The sequence below is a fragment of the Lipophrys pholis genome, assembly GCF_963383615.2.
Source record: "Lipophrys pholis genome assembly, chromosome: 15".
Classification (NCBI taxonomy): Eukaryota; Metazoa; Chordata; class Actinopteri; order Blenniiformes; family Blenniidae; genus Lipophrys; species Lipophrys pholis.
Window position 1 is genome coordinate 2,758,147 of NC_137642.1, and position 14,874 is coordinate 2,773,020.

The 14,874-nt window shown below is 44.4% G+C and overlaps 1 protein-coding gene across 1 annotated transcript in view; it reads left to right on the forward strand.

The window, feature by feature from the left end:
* Positions 1-2,522: 2,522 nt before the first annotated feature.
* LOC308121088 (uncharacterized protein) overlaps positions 2,523-14,874 on the forward strand; it is a 65,907-nt gene continuing 53,555 nt past the window's right edge. The window contains exons 1-2 of the mRNA XM_080482156.1: positions 2,523-3,159; positions 8,652-9,720. Of these exons, the coding sequence (XP_080338282.1) occupies positions 2,920-3,159; positions 8,652-9,720 (1,309 nt within the window). The 5' untranslated portion in view covers positions 2,523-2,919. The remainder of the gene's footprint in view (positions 3,160-8,651; positions 9,721-14,874) is intronic.

A 14,874-nucleotide genomic window follows, 5' to 3' on the forward strand; every position in this document is an offset into this window, starting at 1 on the left:
ATAACATGCTTTGCATGCAGTCCTTTCTATTGACATCAGGTGGGGATCAGCCCCTAATGGTTCCCTGGGTGTGACGTACATAGAAGTGTTCAGCAATGTAGAGACTAAATTATAATTGTTTTGCCACAGAAAACAACATAAAGTGCACAAAATGCATGACATACAGTAGTTTGACCCGTTTAGGTGTAAGATTCACAGGAATGAATGTCATTGGTTTCATTTTCAGGAACCTTTCATTAAATGAATCCACCTCAACTTCTTTGTCGGTTTGAAACTGCTTAGCTTTCCATGTCAGAGCCATGAAAAGTAAAAACAATCTCTTGTCAAGCTTCCAGACCAGGACTGATAATGACACTTGCTCAACCACATTCCTGCAGAGTCATCAAGAACTGAACAAGCAATGTCAGGGAATGTTTCACTTCCTAGTAATGAACAACAACCTTGAAACAACACAACAGCACAACACCTTGAGTCTGTGTGTGACATATGAACACACAACTTCCTTAGTGAATCACACCTGCACTCAGATTTACAAAGCTAATGAATTTCCTGAGGGAAGCCGATTGCCATTCCAGGGGATCTGCTCATTCACCAGATGGCAGTGTCCTTTGACCCCTTTTGCCTGTTTTAGACTCCAATCGAGGTGACGCTCCCGGCGTGATTCAAAGTGTCTTTCTCAGGTACGATCGTCTCTCGCTCTAACTTCATGGAAGGTCTCCCCAACCAGAACAGAGCATTTTCCTGGTCACCCGGGTTTGCCGGGTTGGCCCCACCACAGTGAGCCATGTCAGGGGGTAGTTTTTGATGACTTGGCGAACTCTCTTGCTCAGCTGGCTGAAACCTCTCTTTGTACTCCAGTCTTGGAAACTTTACCAATAATGCAGACATTTCACAGATTGACATTCTTTCTCTGACATGCAGAGAACATTACACTCTAAAAATTAACAATGGGAGAACACGGACATTCCTATGGACAGACGACCAATTTGGATTGTTATTAGGGTGAATGTCAACTGCCAAGTCCCAGGAGAATATGGACTAGGAGCCATGACGAGGAAACATTGTTGTTATTGTCCATCTACTGAGCATGTGCAGAAGAACTATTTACTACGGCTGTGGTGTGAATGTGCAATAGCAGCATTTCAAAAAGTTGCGTTTTCAGTGACTCTGAGCACCATTGTGTAAACAGGCCCCCAAAAGGCAATTTTTAAATTTTCATTTCAAATGTTGTGTAAATGGGGCTCACAGTCATCAAATACCCTCACATGCATGTTTTTGGAAAATTAAACCAGGTAAATGCTGCAGGAATGAAAATAAATGATTTGTCATGCTTTGAAAAAGGAGAAAGTTGCACCTGATTTCAGTCTCCTAAGTTTTAACCCTTCACAGGGCGCTTGTATAATGTACTATATATATACTATACTACACTATAATATAATATAATACAATGTAATGTGAGATGAGATGAGATGAGATGATATTACTTACATAATAATACAACATAATAACAGAATGTGTAATTTTGCCAACATGTTGATTGACTTTCTGATCTTATTCCCATTTCCTCATCAAACTAGGATGCAGATAATGTCTTTCAATTTATGTGTAAAAGCCTTACTGTTGTTTGTGAACCTCCAAAGGTTTTTTTTAATAGATTAAAGCCAGCCAGGGTGTAAATATTTTACTTTAGGGGCCACATACACCTCAGTTTGATCAGTCACGGCTTAATCATCTTTAATTAATCAAATTTCGACTATTTTTCTTTTGTTTCAGTGCAACTAAGAAGAAGTAGTTTCTGAAAACCCGCCACACCATGCAAACTAAATTTTGAGCTGTTAAGGAACAAGGTTGAATTATTTCTCTGTCTTGTAAGTGTATAAAATACAGAATGCAGAATGTATATTTCAAAAATACATTGGCACAAAATGTATAATCTATATCAAAGTATACACACACCTATAATTACTTATATACATACAAACATAACATATTCAACATGTCTGAAAAGGAGTTGCAAGAAGTAAAGCTTTCACAAAACATGGGGAAAATAAACAGAAAACCAGTACTACCACTACTACTACTACTACTAATAATAATAATCTGTTAACTTATTTGAGATCTTGAATTTTAATATAAACATGGAAATGTGCACATACACATGAATCCCCCACCCCTCCTCTACGCTACGAAAATCCAGATATAACTACAGTGCAGCGTAAACATTTATTGCTTTATATTGTAACTTATATTGTATACTGTTTCCATTTTATACATCTTGTATTGTCACTTTCTAAATCAATTCTCTTTTGAAAGAAACGTTATATTCACCCAGAAGCACTTTGAGCTTCATTTAAATTAAGAAAAATGTAAAACCCAAAAGTTCTGAATCAAGTATATCGCGCGTGTGTTTGCGCGCGCGCTCCCTCCGAGCTGCGCCAGGTGGCGCCTCGACACCAAGAGGAGGAGAAGTAGGGGGCAGTGAAGGAGGAGGAGCGCTCCGAGCTTCGAGCTTACGCACCTTCTCCTCCCGGCTCTTGATGCACCTGCAGCCACTCCTTGCAGTGATCCACCTCCTCTCCTCCTCCCTTCTTCATCCTCCTCCTCTTAGTGCGCACGAAGCCGCGTCATTGTGTAGAGCATGCACCTGGATGGAGCGCGCCCCTGCACGCCAGCTCCTCCGGAGACGCAGTAGCAGCAGCAGCATGCGGGCGGATGCTCTAACCTCCGGGACGCAGCGGCGCGGCTTGGGCGTGGGAGAGAGGCTCAACCCCAGAGAGAGAGCCATGGAAATCCGCGGGCACAGGCAGGGTGCGCGCAGGGCACGCTCGGATTAGAGTTGTGCGTCTTTTTCAAGGGTGGGATTTGTTCTCTGGGAATTCACCAAACACTGGACTTTACCGGGCTTTATAGTTGGAGAGGATGGAGAAAGGCGTGCAGCACCAGCAACAGCATCAGCAGCTAGAGGAGGGTCCGGGACCGGCGGAGGACATCTCCAAGATCCGCGACGAGGAGCTTCTGAGGTGGGGCAGAGAGGAGCTGGTGCGGCGGCTGCGGAGGGCAGAGGCGGAGAAGAGGGGCGTCATCGTGGAGCACGGCAATCTGATGCGGGAGGTGAACCGCAGGCTTCAGCAGCACCTCAACGAGATCCGGAGCCTGAAGGTGAGAGCGATGGGTGGGGACAGGTAGTACCAGGACCCTCTCCTCCAGCCACACACACACACACACACACACACACACACACACACACACACACACACACACACACACACACACACACACACACACACACACACACACACACACACACACACACACACACACACACAGATAGTTTAGACTGGATTACATTTATACAGGACCTAACAATCCCTCTGAGATCTCACTACTGTGTGTTCAAAATCATCAACACACAAAAGATTTTAAAGTATTTAAATCTGTTGCACACCATTTGTTAAACTCCTTGAATTTGAAAACTTGTAGTATCATATTTTAAGTTAGGTTGAAACATGTCATGAGGAAAACTCATTCACAGCCATTCACAAACTGCAGAAAATTGATAAAAAAAACCCCCAAATCTTCTCAAAATCCTCAATTTGATGAAGTTATGGCACTTAGAATAAACATTTGTTCCAGAATCAGAATAATTTGTCATGGAATAATGGCCATAAAGTGGATATTAATAGATACAATGCTCATCTTTCAATTGATTCATTGTTCTATTACAGCACACATTTTTGAATATTTCAAAAGCTTAAAAAACAAATGCAAAACCCTCATAAATGTAGGTGTTTTGTTGAAGTTGGTTTCCCACTCATATACAAGGTGTAATTTAAGGTCATTGTGGAAACACCTTCCAATAGCAAACTAGGAAACAAAGTTGCATATGAACTTCATAAGAACTTATTATTTAGTGAAGCACTGTTCAAAGTCTGTTAAATAAAAATAAAGTGGCTTTTTATTGTCATTGTCAGACAAAAAAACTAGAACTGAGTTTTGATTTTTTTTGTTAGTTCTTTTTGTGCAGTTTTATAGTCGACAGGTACATCTCATAAAATTTGAATATCATAAAAATGTTCAATATTTCTTGTCACTCATGACAGAGTGAAATATTTCAAGCCTTTATTTCTGGGAATTTTGATGATTATGGCTTAAAGATAATGAAAACCCCAAATTCAGTGTCTCATAAATTAGAATATTACACAAGCTCAAGAAACAAAGGATATTTTAAACAAAAATGTAAGGCTTCTGAAAAGTATGTTCATTTCTATGCACTCAATACTTGGTTGGGCTCCTTTTGCATGAATTACTGCGTCAATACGGTGTGGCATGGAGGCGATCAACCTCAGGCGTAATGGAAGCCCAGGTTGCTTTGATAGCAGCCTTCACATCATATGCATTGTTGGTCTGGTGTCTCTCACCTTCCTCTTGACAATAGCCCATAGATTCTCTCTGGGGTTCAGGTCAGGCCGGTTTGTGGCCAATCAAGCACAGTAACACCATGGTCATTGAACCAGCTTTTGGTACCTTTGGCAGTGTGGGCAGGGGCCAAGTCCTGCTGGAAAATGAAATCAGCAGCTCCATCAAGTTTGTCAGCAGAAGAAAGCATGAAGTGCTCTAAAGTTTCCTGGAAGATGGCTGCGTTGACTGTGGAGTTCAGAAAACACAGTGGACCGACACCAGCAGGTGACATGGCAAACCAAATCATCACAGACTGAGGAAACTTCACACTGGACTTCAAGCAACGTGGATTCTGAGCCTCTCCTCTCTTCCTCCAGACTCTGGGACCTTGATTCCCAAATGATTTCCAAAATTTACTTTCATCTGAAAAAAGGACTTTAAACCACTGAGCAACAGTCCAGTTCTCTTTCTCCACAGCCCAGGTAAGACGCTTCTGACGTTGTCTCTTGTTCAGGAGTGTCTTGACACGAGGAATGCGACATTTGTATCCCATGTCTAGGATTCGTCTGAATGTAGTGGCTCTTGATGCGCTGACTCCAGCCTCAGCCCACTCCTTGTGAAGCTCCCCCAAATTCTTGAATGCATTTTGCTTCACAATCCTCTCAGGGCTGCGGTCATCCCTTTTGCTGGTGCACCTTTTCCAACCACACTTTTTCCATCCACTCAACTTTCTATGAACATGCTTGGATACAGCGCTCTGTGAACAACCAGTTTCTTTAGCAATGGCATTTTGTGGCTTACCCTCCTTGTGAAGGGTGTCTTCTGGACATCTGTAAAGTCAGCAGTCTTCCCCATGATTGTGTAGCCTACTGACCCAGACTGAGAGACCATTTAAAGGCTCAGGAAACCTTTGCAGGTGTTTTAAGTTAATTAGCTGATTAGGCTTTCCAAAACTGAACTTTTCCACAATATTCAAATTTTCTGAGACACTGAACTTTGGGTTTTCACTATCTGTAAGCCATAATCATCAACATTTCAAGAAATAAAGGCTTGCAATACTTCACTCTATGTGTCATGAGCCTATATCATATATGGGTCTGACTTTCTGAAATGAGTGACAAAAAATATTGAACATTTTCATGATATTCAAATTTTCTGAGATGTACCTGTATATCATAATCAAAAGAATAGCTTTAAAATCTTTAGGTTGGATAAAATTGGAACTCATCACTTTCAAAGATAAATTATTTATATTGTGTCAATGTGTTCACATAATACTTATTTTTTTAAATGATTAAACTTAATACTTTTCAGTCAAGTGCATGTTATAAATTATTTAGATTTGAAAAGAAATATTGCACAAATGAAATCTCAGCATAAAGAAATAAGAGTCCAGTGTTTGAAGTTGATATGTATGAATATATATTAGGTTTATACATGATTTCGTGTCAGTTTACTGTTTCTATTCCCACAGAATTGAGCTCTGAGCTTCATTAATCTACAGATGAGTGATTTCCTGAGCTGTCCTTGAATGGCTCTTCAATAGAACAATGAGGCGCTATCCGCTGCTAAAACTGAGAATTCGCTGCTCACGCTAAGTAAATCACAGGAAAGATCATTCGAGGTTATTCCTACTAAAAAAATACAAATGTTCAATCAAATGTTTCAAACTGAATCCAACAGTTCTCTCTTCAAATTGTGTCCAATTGAGATTACCTGTGTCACTATAGCTCGACTGGGTTTTGGCCGGCAGGCTGTATGTTTGGCACCGCTGGGTTCGGGTTCGGGTTAGGGTTAGGGTTAGAAGCTGAAGACAATATGATTTTGATTTAAGTTAAGCTCAGGTGAAAAAAAATATACAGGTTAAAATCAGTGGTGGCTGGTGGGAAATTTCTGAGGTGGGGCTCTTTATTATTATTCATTCATTCATTTTCTTCCGCTTATCCGGGGCCATTTTAGCCAATACAGTGCGTTTATAAACTACATTACAACAATCTTGCCTTTTCTAGATTGAGAGAGGTCCCAGTGATGAAAATTATTGTACAAAAAACAGCGATTGAATAAAGAGCACTTATTAAGATGACTCTTTTATTAACATACTTGTAAACAAATACAAGCAGATGCTTCATTAGTCCCTTTTGACAATGAATGTGTTTTGGTGCTGGTTTACTGGAAATGACAGTCTGAGTTTAAGGAAAACAAACGGTATATCAGGTATATTTTCAAACAACACATCAATCATCAATCATCTTTCAAAGCATTTTAGAATACTTTGAAAGAAACCTCCAAAAATGAATTGCAAAATAAACTGTGATTTTTTTTTAAGCTCTTAGATTTTCAGTCTTTAATAAATATGAGCATTTCGAAACATTTCGAAACATTAAAAAACCTGGACACATTTGCAAAATTCTGAATGCATTTCTGTTTGTGTGCATTTAAAAATAACTAGAGTGGAGAAAGCTGAACCTGACCTGGAGCTTTTCAGCCACATTTCGACTTTCAAACCAGTAAATTAGAAGAGATGTAACAGAGTAATAATCAGAGACTAACCGCTTGTTGTCTTCATCTCAACGTCTCATAGAAACACGTGAGAACAAACCAGAACTGAATTTAAGCCAATCACTGAGGAGGTCTGGCGATGGGCCATTTAAAAAGCGATCCAAGTCTTGGACATGAAATGATGCTGATTGGTTTAATTTTGTAATTAATGTTAATTAGTAATTGGTCGGATCGCTACAAAACCCTGCCTCCTCTGGGCGGCTTTCTGCATCGCCCTTGGCTCCTCACACACACACACACACACACACACACACACACACACACACACACACACACACACACACACACACACACTAGAGAGAGAGATAGAAATCAAGAAACCCTCTCTTTTATTGAAACACACAAAGCAGCATGGTGACAGACTCGGATAGTACACCTTCGACCAGCAATGCTCCTGCGAAAAAACATAAAAAGGGCAGTAGAAATACAGGGAGGAATGAGAAGAAGTCAACATCTGGGAGGAAAAAGTGCGAGATAACATTTATAAAGAGCACTGGACTGTGCCGGCGCACTTTTTGAGCCGCCCTGCTCTCTGCATCTGGGAAGATCTCTTTCAATGACATGGAGAAGATCATTGAGCAGCTTTGCCTTGTTGGCAGCTAAGAATGAAACAACTGCCAAGGTAACCATGTTCAATATTATTGATCGTTTGAAACTAATGAATACAATTGATAGAAAATATATACAAATAATAATTACAATTGATGATAACATATACAAATAAATCCATAATCATAAACTTACTTTACAGTATACACACAAATATACATTCTTTTATACACCATTTTACAAATTCAAACAGTTCATATACTTAATACATGGATAGATAAGTAAATAATAAAGTAAACTATACAGGTAGCCAAAATACTATACAAAATTATAAATATAACCAATATGATTGTTTTTTATTTTATTCACCACTGTAAATGACCAATGTGCTAGTTATAACTCAGGTCAACTTCTAATCTCTATTGGTAGAATGAACATCTCTATGGATGAGCTTCATGAGGAGTGTGCGACTGCAATTAGCCTTCTGGAGAACCTCACTACAGAACCTCACTATAGTACCTCACTACAGTACCTCACTCCAGAACCTCACAGCAGAACCTCACGACAGAACCTCACTCCAGTACCTCACTGCAGAACCTCACTCCCGTACCTCACTGCAGAACCTCACTACAGTACCTCACTACAGAACCTCACTGCAGAACCTCATTATAGTACCTCACTACGGAATGTCACTACAGTACCTCACTGGAGAACCTTACTACAGTACCTCACTGCAGAACCTCACTACAGTACCTCACCGCAGAACCTCACTACAGAACCTCACTGCAGAACCTCTCTACAGAACTTCACTACAGTACCTCAATACAGAACGTTGCTACAGTACCTCACTGCAGAACTTCACTGCAGAACCTCACTGCAGAACCTCACTACAGAACCTCAGGAGAAGGAAACATGGAAGTCCAAGAGAACAGCAGAGAGGTGGATGCCAGTTCTTCAGGCCGCTGTTGTGGAGAGGATTTCTTCTTACATGAAGAATAAGTGGACTGATGTGCTGCTTCTCTGTGTGTGTGTGTGTGTGTGTGTGTGTGTGTGTGTGTGTGTGTGTGTGTGTGTGTGTGTGTGTGTGTGTGTGTGTGTGTGTGTGTGTGTGTGTGTGTGTGTGTGTGTGTGTGTGTGTGAACCAGGATGTGAACCAGAAGCTCCAGGAGGACAACCAGGAACTGCGGGACTTGTGCTGCTTCCTGGATGATGACCGTCAAAAGGGGAAGCGTGTGTCTCGGGAATGGCAACGTCTGGGCCGCTACAGCGCCGGCCTGATGAGGAAGGAGGTTGCCATCTACCTGCAGAAGCTGAAGGAGCTGGAGCAGTGGCAGGCCGACATCATCCGGGAGAACCTGGAGCTGAAGGAGGTGTGTGTGATGCTGGAGGAAGAGCGGGCGGCGGCTCTGAGTGGAGGAGGTGGGGGTGGAGGTGTGGCTGGGCATGTGGGCCCAGGCCGCAGGAGCTCCATAGACAGCCAGAGCAGCCTGTCCCAGATGGGGGGAGGTGTGCCTGGGCCGGGCCTCCTGCGGGACGTGGGGGATGGGAGCAGCACCTCTAGCGCAGGGAGCACGGACAGCCCCGACAACCCCCACCACACCCCACCCCCTCTGAGCTCTGGCGCCGGGTCCACATCCAGGAGCGTCTCCTCGGAGAAGCCGGGGGACGTATGTGAATCTTCAGGCAGGAGGCACAGCTCCACCCCGGAGTATCACACCTTCCCTCAGTCCTGCCGCCCCCGGGGGGGTTCGCTCACCAACCTGGACCCCCGCGGTCTTAGGGGACACAGCCAGGAAAAACACAGCAGGTCCCCCACCAGGCCTCCCTGCAGCTCACACCCTAAACTCTGCAGCTCGGACCTGCTGGCCCACAAACAGCTGCTCATGTCTGGGCAGCTGGGCCCGGGCAATGGGAGGGGCTCGGCCAAGTCCAGCCCAGAGCTGAGCCAGAGGCACCGAAAGGTAAATGCCACGGGGGCTTGCTGTGGGGCTCTGGATCCCAAACACGTGGCCATGGTTACCCCCGAACACTTGAGGAAGGGCCGGGTCATTGTGGGCAGCCCAGAGTCTATACGGCACCACCATCACTACCAGCACGGTTCCGGGGCCGAGCACGGCAAGGGGATGTACGGCGAGGGCTCCCCGGGAAGGGACGGCAGCCAACGGAGGGCAATAGGGGACGACATGGATTCTCACCACCAGAGTCTGTACAACGGTAGGCACATGGTAACTTCTAGTTTTTTCTACAGATTTATTACTTTTGAAGTGTTTCTGTCTGTTTACTAGCTATTACGTACAGTTTCCGAATACTGTGGACAGAAGGTATCAATTTAGTGTTGGGCAAATACTCCAAATTAGTTTTTCTCAAAACTATTTCTCCTGAACATTTGGATCATGTTAAATTTGCTAAATTGTTAACCTATTTATACATATTTGATCAACAACTTATTAGTTGAAAGTATTTCAAGTATTTTAGCGAACTTCTTCTTTCTGTGTTTATTCATGGGAAATGTATAGAAAGTCTGCATGGCACATTACTGTACGATGTTGAACGTAACATACACTAACTCACAGCTATCTACATCTTTCTACCTATATTTGCACTTTAAGATCATAAAATGTTTGTCTTTCACTTGTTTGTAATCAATAAGTGAGTCAGCAGGAAATACATTTTACTATCAATCATAAAACGTATTTTCAAACCTCAGTTTTCATGGTTTTAAAAGTCTGGTCAAATATCTTTTCTCACTTCTTGCTATACATTATTTTTAATATCTCCATAGAGCAGCTGCTTAATTTAGCCACATTTTCTGTTATGAACTTTGAATCCAGGAAACTGTTTTACTCTTTAATTTCCTTGGCAGCCTGTGATGTTAAACTCTTTCCAGTTTGCTGCTTCTGAACAAAACCACAACATACAGTCTTACATTTCCATTAATACAAAATTAAAATCCAGCTTGTATGACAGAGATCTTCGACTTTAATTACCTGGACCCTGGCCTTTCAGCTACAGTATTTCCTAAGTGGTGTAGTACCTGAGAGTCCATTTTCAAGGCCTTGTGGTGCTCTGGTCTTGGTCATGACTCTGTGTGGACCCCTTGGTATCTTGGTGTTGTCTTGATCTTAAGAAGCTCTGGTTTGAGTCCTGACTCGGTCTCGGGCTACTTGGTCTTGACTACAACACTATATTTCCCTGCTATTTATTATGTGTATGCTAACCTAAAGCAACAATAAAGGTTAATATTCCTTTATTGTCATTGCATGTACAACGAGATTCAGACCCTGATACAATGCTAGTTTGAAAAAGTGTTAACATTTTGTAAATGCATATACTTTACCCAGTGTTGGGGCTTAAGATTCCATGAACTCCTCCAGAGGCTTGCTCCCCCGAAAGAAAATCACCAGCAACAATAAACAGGCCATAAAACAGCAGGGGAGCGAGCCAGACCCCAGAAGTGGCCAATGAGGATGCTCGAATCCGACCCGAACACCACAGGGGTCCAAAACCAAAGTTGGTGAGACCAACTTTCTACCAACCCTCTCTGCTTCTCAACTGACCATCGAGGGAGACACAAGTCTCTGCTTGCCTCAGGATGGTAAAGAGAGCAAAAGAACAGAAGAAACACCAACACCAGCCCGCTGGATGAGCAGGATCCAGTTCGGACTACATCTTCTGTTTCCTCTATTTTTGCCTTTTTGGGGGATTCTGGAGACCAGAGCCAGCGTCTCCTCTTCTCCTCTCCTCCTTCAACTGCCTTGCTGTCCACTGCTGCAGCTGAAGCCAGGCCTCTGAATTCAGGACGCTGAATTCATACCCGGTAACAACCAGTTACCAAAGCCACACAGAACCAGCACCAAAGAACTATGGTGAGAGAGCTTTTGTCTGGGCAGAGAATAGTTAGAATGATGTTCTGTTGAAAATGCAACGTGTTTCAATGTGCCGCTCAGAAGGCCGCAGCATATGTTTGTGTACGCGCATTCACACGCACCAACCAAGTCCAGGACTCTGGTTTTCCACCTCAGAACCAGAGGTCCAAGTGAGCTCCAGGCCCACTGGGAGCTCTGTGTGGAGGAACCAGGGTTCAGAACAGAGCCTCTCAGAAGTCTTTCTCTTGTCTTCGTCCTCTCTCATTCTCCCCCTTTCTCCACTTAGGACTCAGAACCGGGCCGACGGAACCGCCCGTTCGTTACGCCCTCAGTAGACTAACTCGCTCCGAGACCGCACTCGCGCAGGCGCGCTCGACAGACGTCTTGTTTATCTGGCTGCTAAGCAACCGCTGCGTCCCCAGAAAGAGCGAGTCAAACGCATCTAGTGGTCGCCACAGTCACCGCATTGATCCGCCGACGTCTGCCTCCACCTGGTGGACGTTCGAGGTCATTACACCCCCTCACATTGACCCGAGGACGTCTGCCTCCACCTGGTGGACGGTCGAGGTCATTACACCCCCTCGTCACTCCAGACCATGCACACACACACACACACACACACACACACACACACACACACACACACACACACACACACACACACACACACACACACACACACACACACACACACACACACACACTCTTTGTACATAGTGTTTGCTGTTTAATAGATTAGATCTCCGTGTTAGATGTCGTTTGCTATTTGAAAGTGTTGATTTATGAGATGATTTCCGAATTATTTATGAATTAATACATTTTTATGAATAAACGCCTGTTAGCTGAATTGTACGCTTCTTGGTGATTATTGTGTATTTATTGTTGACAATTCACTGGTTTGTAACAGTCTGTGCTCGGATCTCACACCTTCCAATTTATTTAAGGTTGTTATATTTTATGCAAAAATATTAACTAACTTAAACTTTTTAGAAACGAGACTGATATTTTGGTATTAGCTATTTCCAGTTTATCTGGTGGTGCCCCGATTTATTATTAATACATAAATAACAAATTTATGCAAATTAATAATTTTTTATTAATAAATAATTTTTGATAATTTATTCATTTTTTCTCAATTACTTTAGGAGTTGTTAATGAGTAAATGACCATTTACTTCCATTAATAATTTCAATTTTTCATAAATTACTTCCAGTGATTTATTACTTTCAGTAATCTATTACTTACAGTAATTTAATGCTAATAACCAACCATAAATCCCAACACCAGTCTTCCCATGTTCAGTGTTCAGATATGCATAGGAATTATAGATGAGCAGTCACTGCACAGTCATCAGAATATCGCATGGCAAATAGTTATTGCACAGTGGTGGTTATTGCACATGTCCATTTAAAAATGACTGGAACCCTGCAGAGTTCAGTCTGGTCAGTGTGTTTGGGGTGAAAGCTTTTTTGTAGTGTTGAGGTTCAAAGGGCTTATTGATTTGCAGCAGCAGTTTGTGTGCTGGGTGGTGACAGATACTTTTTTTTTTTTTTTTTTTTTTTCTTTAATATAAAATTTTCTTTTTGCCCTTGTCCTGTTCGGCAGCTTGGGCCAACAATATGATGTGATTGAGAGCCTTCGGAGTCAGAACAGATTTTGGTCTTGCAACAGGGAGAGACTTGGAGTCTCCTCCTGTTGCCTTCTCCGTCAGAAGATGGCATGGCTGCCGTACACGACCGGGGGGGAACGCTCAAAGAGAGAGAGAAGAGAAAAGAGAGAAAAAGGTTGAGGGAGGAGGGAGGAGGGGGGAGGGGGTAGGGGGATAACATACAATATCCTTGTTGTGCTACATATATTATTTGCAGTTATCACACTGATCCAAATATTTTCCAACTGTTTTTGGATTAAACCAGCCTGAGCTGCTCTATCTAGACAGTAAAATGATTTCTTAGATTAACCAGCCTGAGCAGCTCTATCTAGACAGTAACGTGAAGCAGGAACATGAATTAACAAAGAGGTGACAACAAAAAAGGAACATGATTTTTAAAGTTTGAGCAAATGATGATAGAGAACAAGCAACTTCAGAAGCACCTTTCGTGAGGAGTGGAAGTGTGTGTGTGTGTGTGTGTGTGTGTGTGTGTGTGTGTGTGTGTGTGTGTGTGTGTGTGGTTTGTCCACTGGGTGGGACCGGAACTGCTGTGGGGGGACCCGTGGCGAGACCCCGGGGTCCGAGGCCATCGGGCCCGGACACCGCCACCCCGGCAGACGGAAGCCCCCCAGGCCCGGGGAGACCCCAGCGAACCACCCCAGAGAGCCACCTCCCCGCCCAAAAAGCACCCGACGGAGAATGCAGAGAGGAATCCCCCCCAGGCAAGAGGGGCCCACAAGAGAAGGATAAAGGGCACAGGGCCCCAGGCCCCGACCCAAGCCGCCAAGCCGAGAAAAGGCCGGAGCAGGGCCCCCGGGCCGAGCGGGTCGAGAGCCCCCCCAACCCCGGCGGCGAGTCCCGCCGCACCCCCGGGAACAGGCCCACCCACCGCCCCCCCCCAACCCGGCAAGGCAGAGACGGCCCCAGCCGCCGCGCCCCGGACCAGCCCCGCCCCCAGACCCAGGAAAGCGAAGGCCGGCGCAGGCCCCGGTCGGAGGACAGTCAACTCTACACCCCCAGGAGCCTCATATCCCACCCGCCCCATGATTCTCCCCCCCGGTTTTAATTGAAATACCCAACCCCTGACCCACTCCCCACAGACACCCACCCCTGACGCAGACGCAGACGCAGACGCAGACGGGCACACACACACACACACACACACACACACACACACACACACACACACACACACACACACACACGGGACGGTGGGGGATTGATGACTCTCGCCCCCCCAGGCCGCCGGCCGGGCCCCCACCCGGCCACCGCGTTGTCCCAACCTCCACTAATCCAACAGCAAATGGAGAAGGAGCACCGCGCCCCAGCCCCCCCACGAGCGCCATGCCCGAGGGAGCGCGCCCCCCGCATCCCAGCCGCACTCACCCCGGGCCGGGGCGGGACCCCAGCGGGAGGTGCTGCGGGGAGCCACGTCTCCCGCCCTTCCCCTGCCCTATATGTGTGTTGGATGTATGTAAGGGTGTGTCTTTGTGTTTTGAAGAGGTGGATGCAATGTGTGTGTCTATGGTGCGGTTTAAAATTGGGGGGTGGTGACAGATACTTGATACCATATCACTAAACCAGGTGACGCTGAGACAGTTTCCTGAGTGTTCTACGAAAGAACCCTCGGTGCTTTCTTCATGAGTTTGTGTTGATTGCCTGTTATTTCGTTCTCTCAAATGAGTTTCTTCATCTTTTTGTTGTTTAGGTTATTGTCTCCTCTGTCTGTGATCTGCTCTGTCACTGTGGCTTTGTCATCAAATTTCTTAAATGCATTGTTGTTGTGGGCTGATGTGCAGTCATGTGTACACTGAGAGGAAGAAAGGGGCTCAGTGCATGACCTTGTGGGACTCC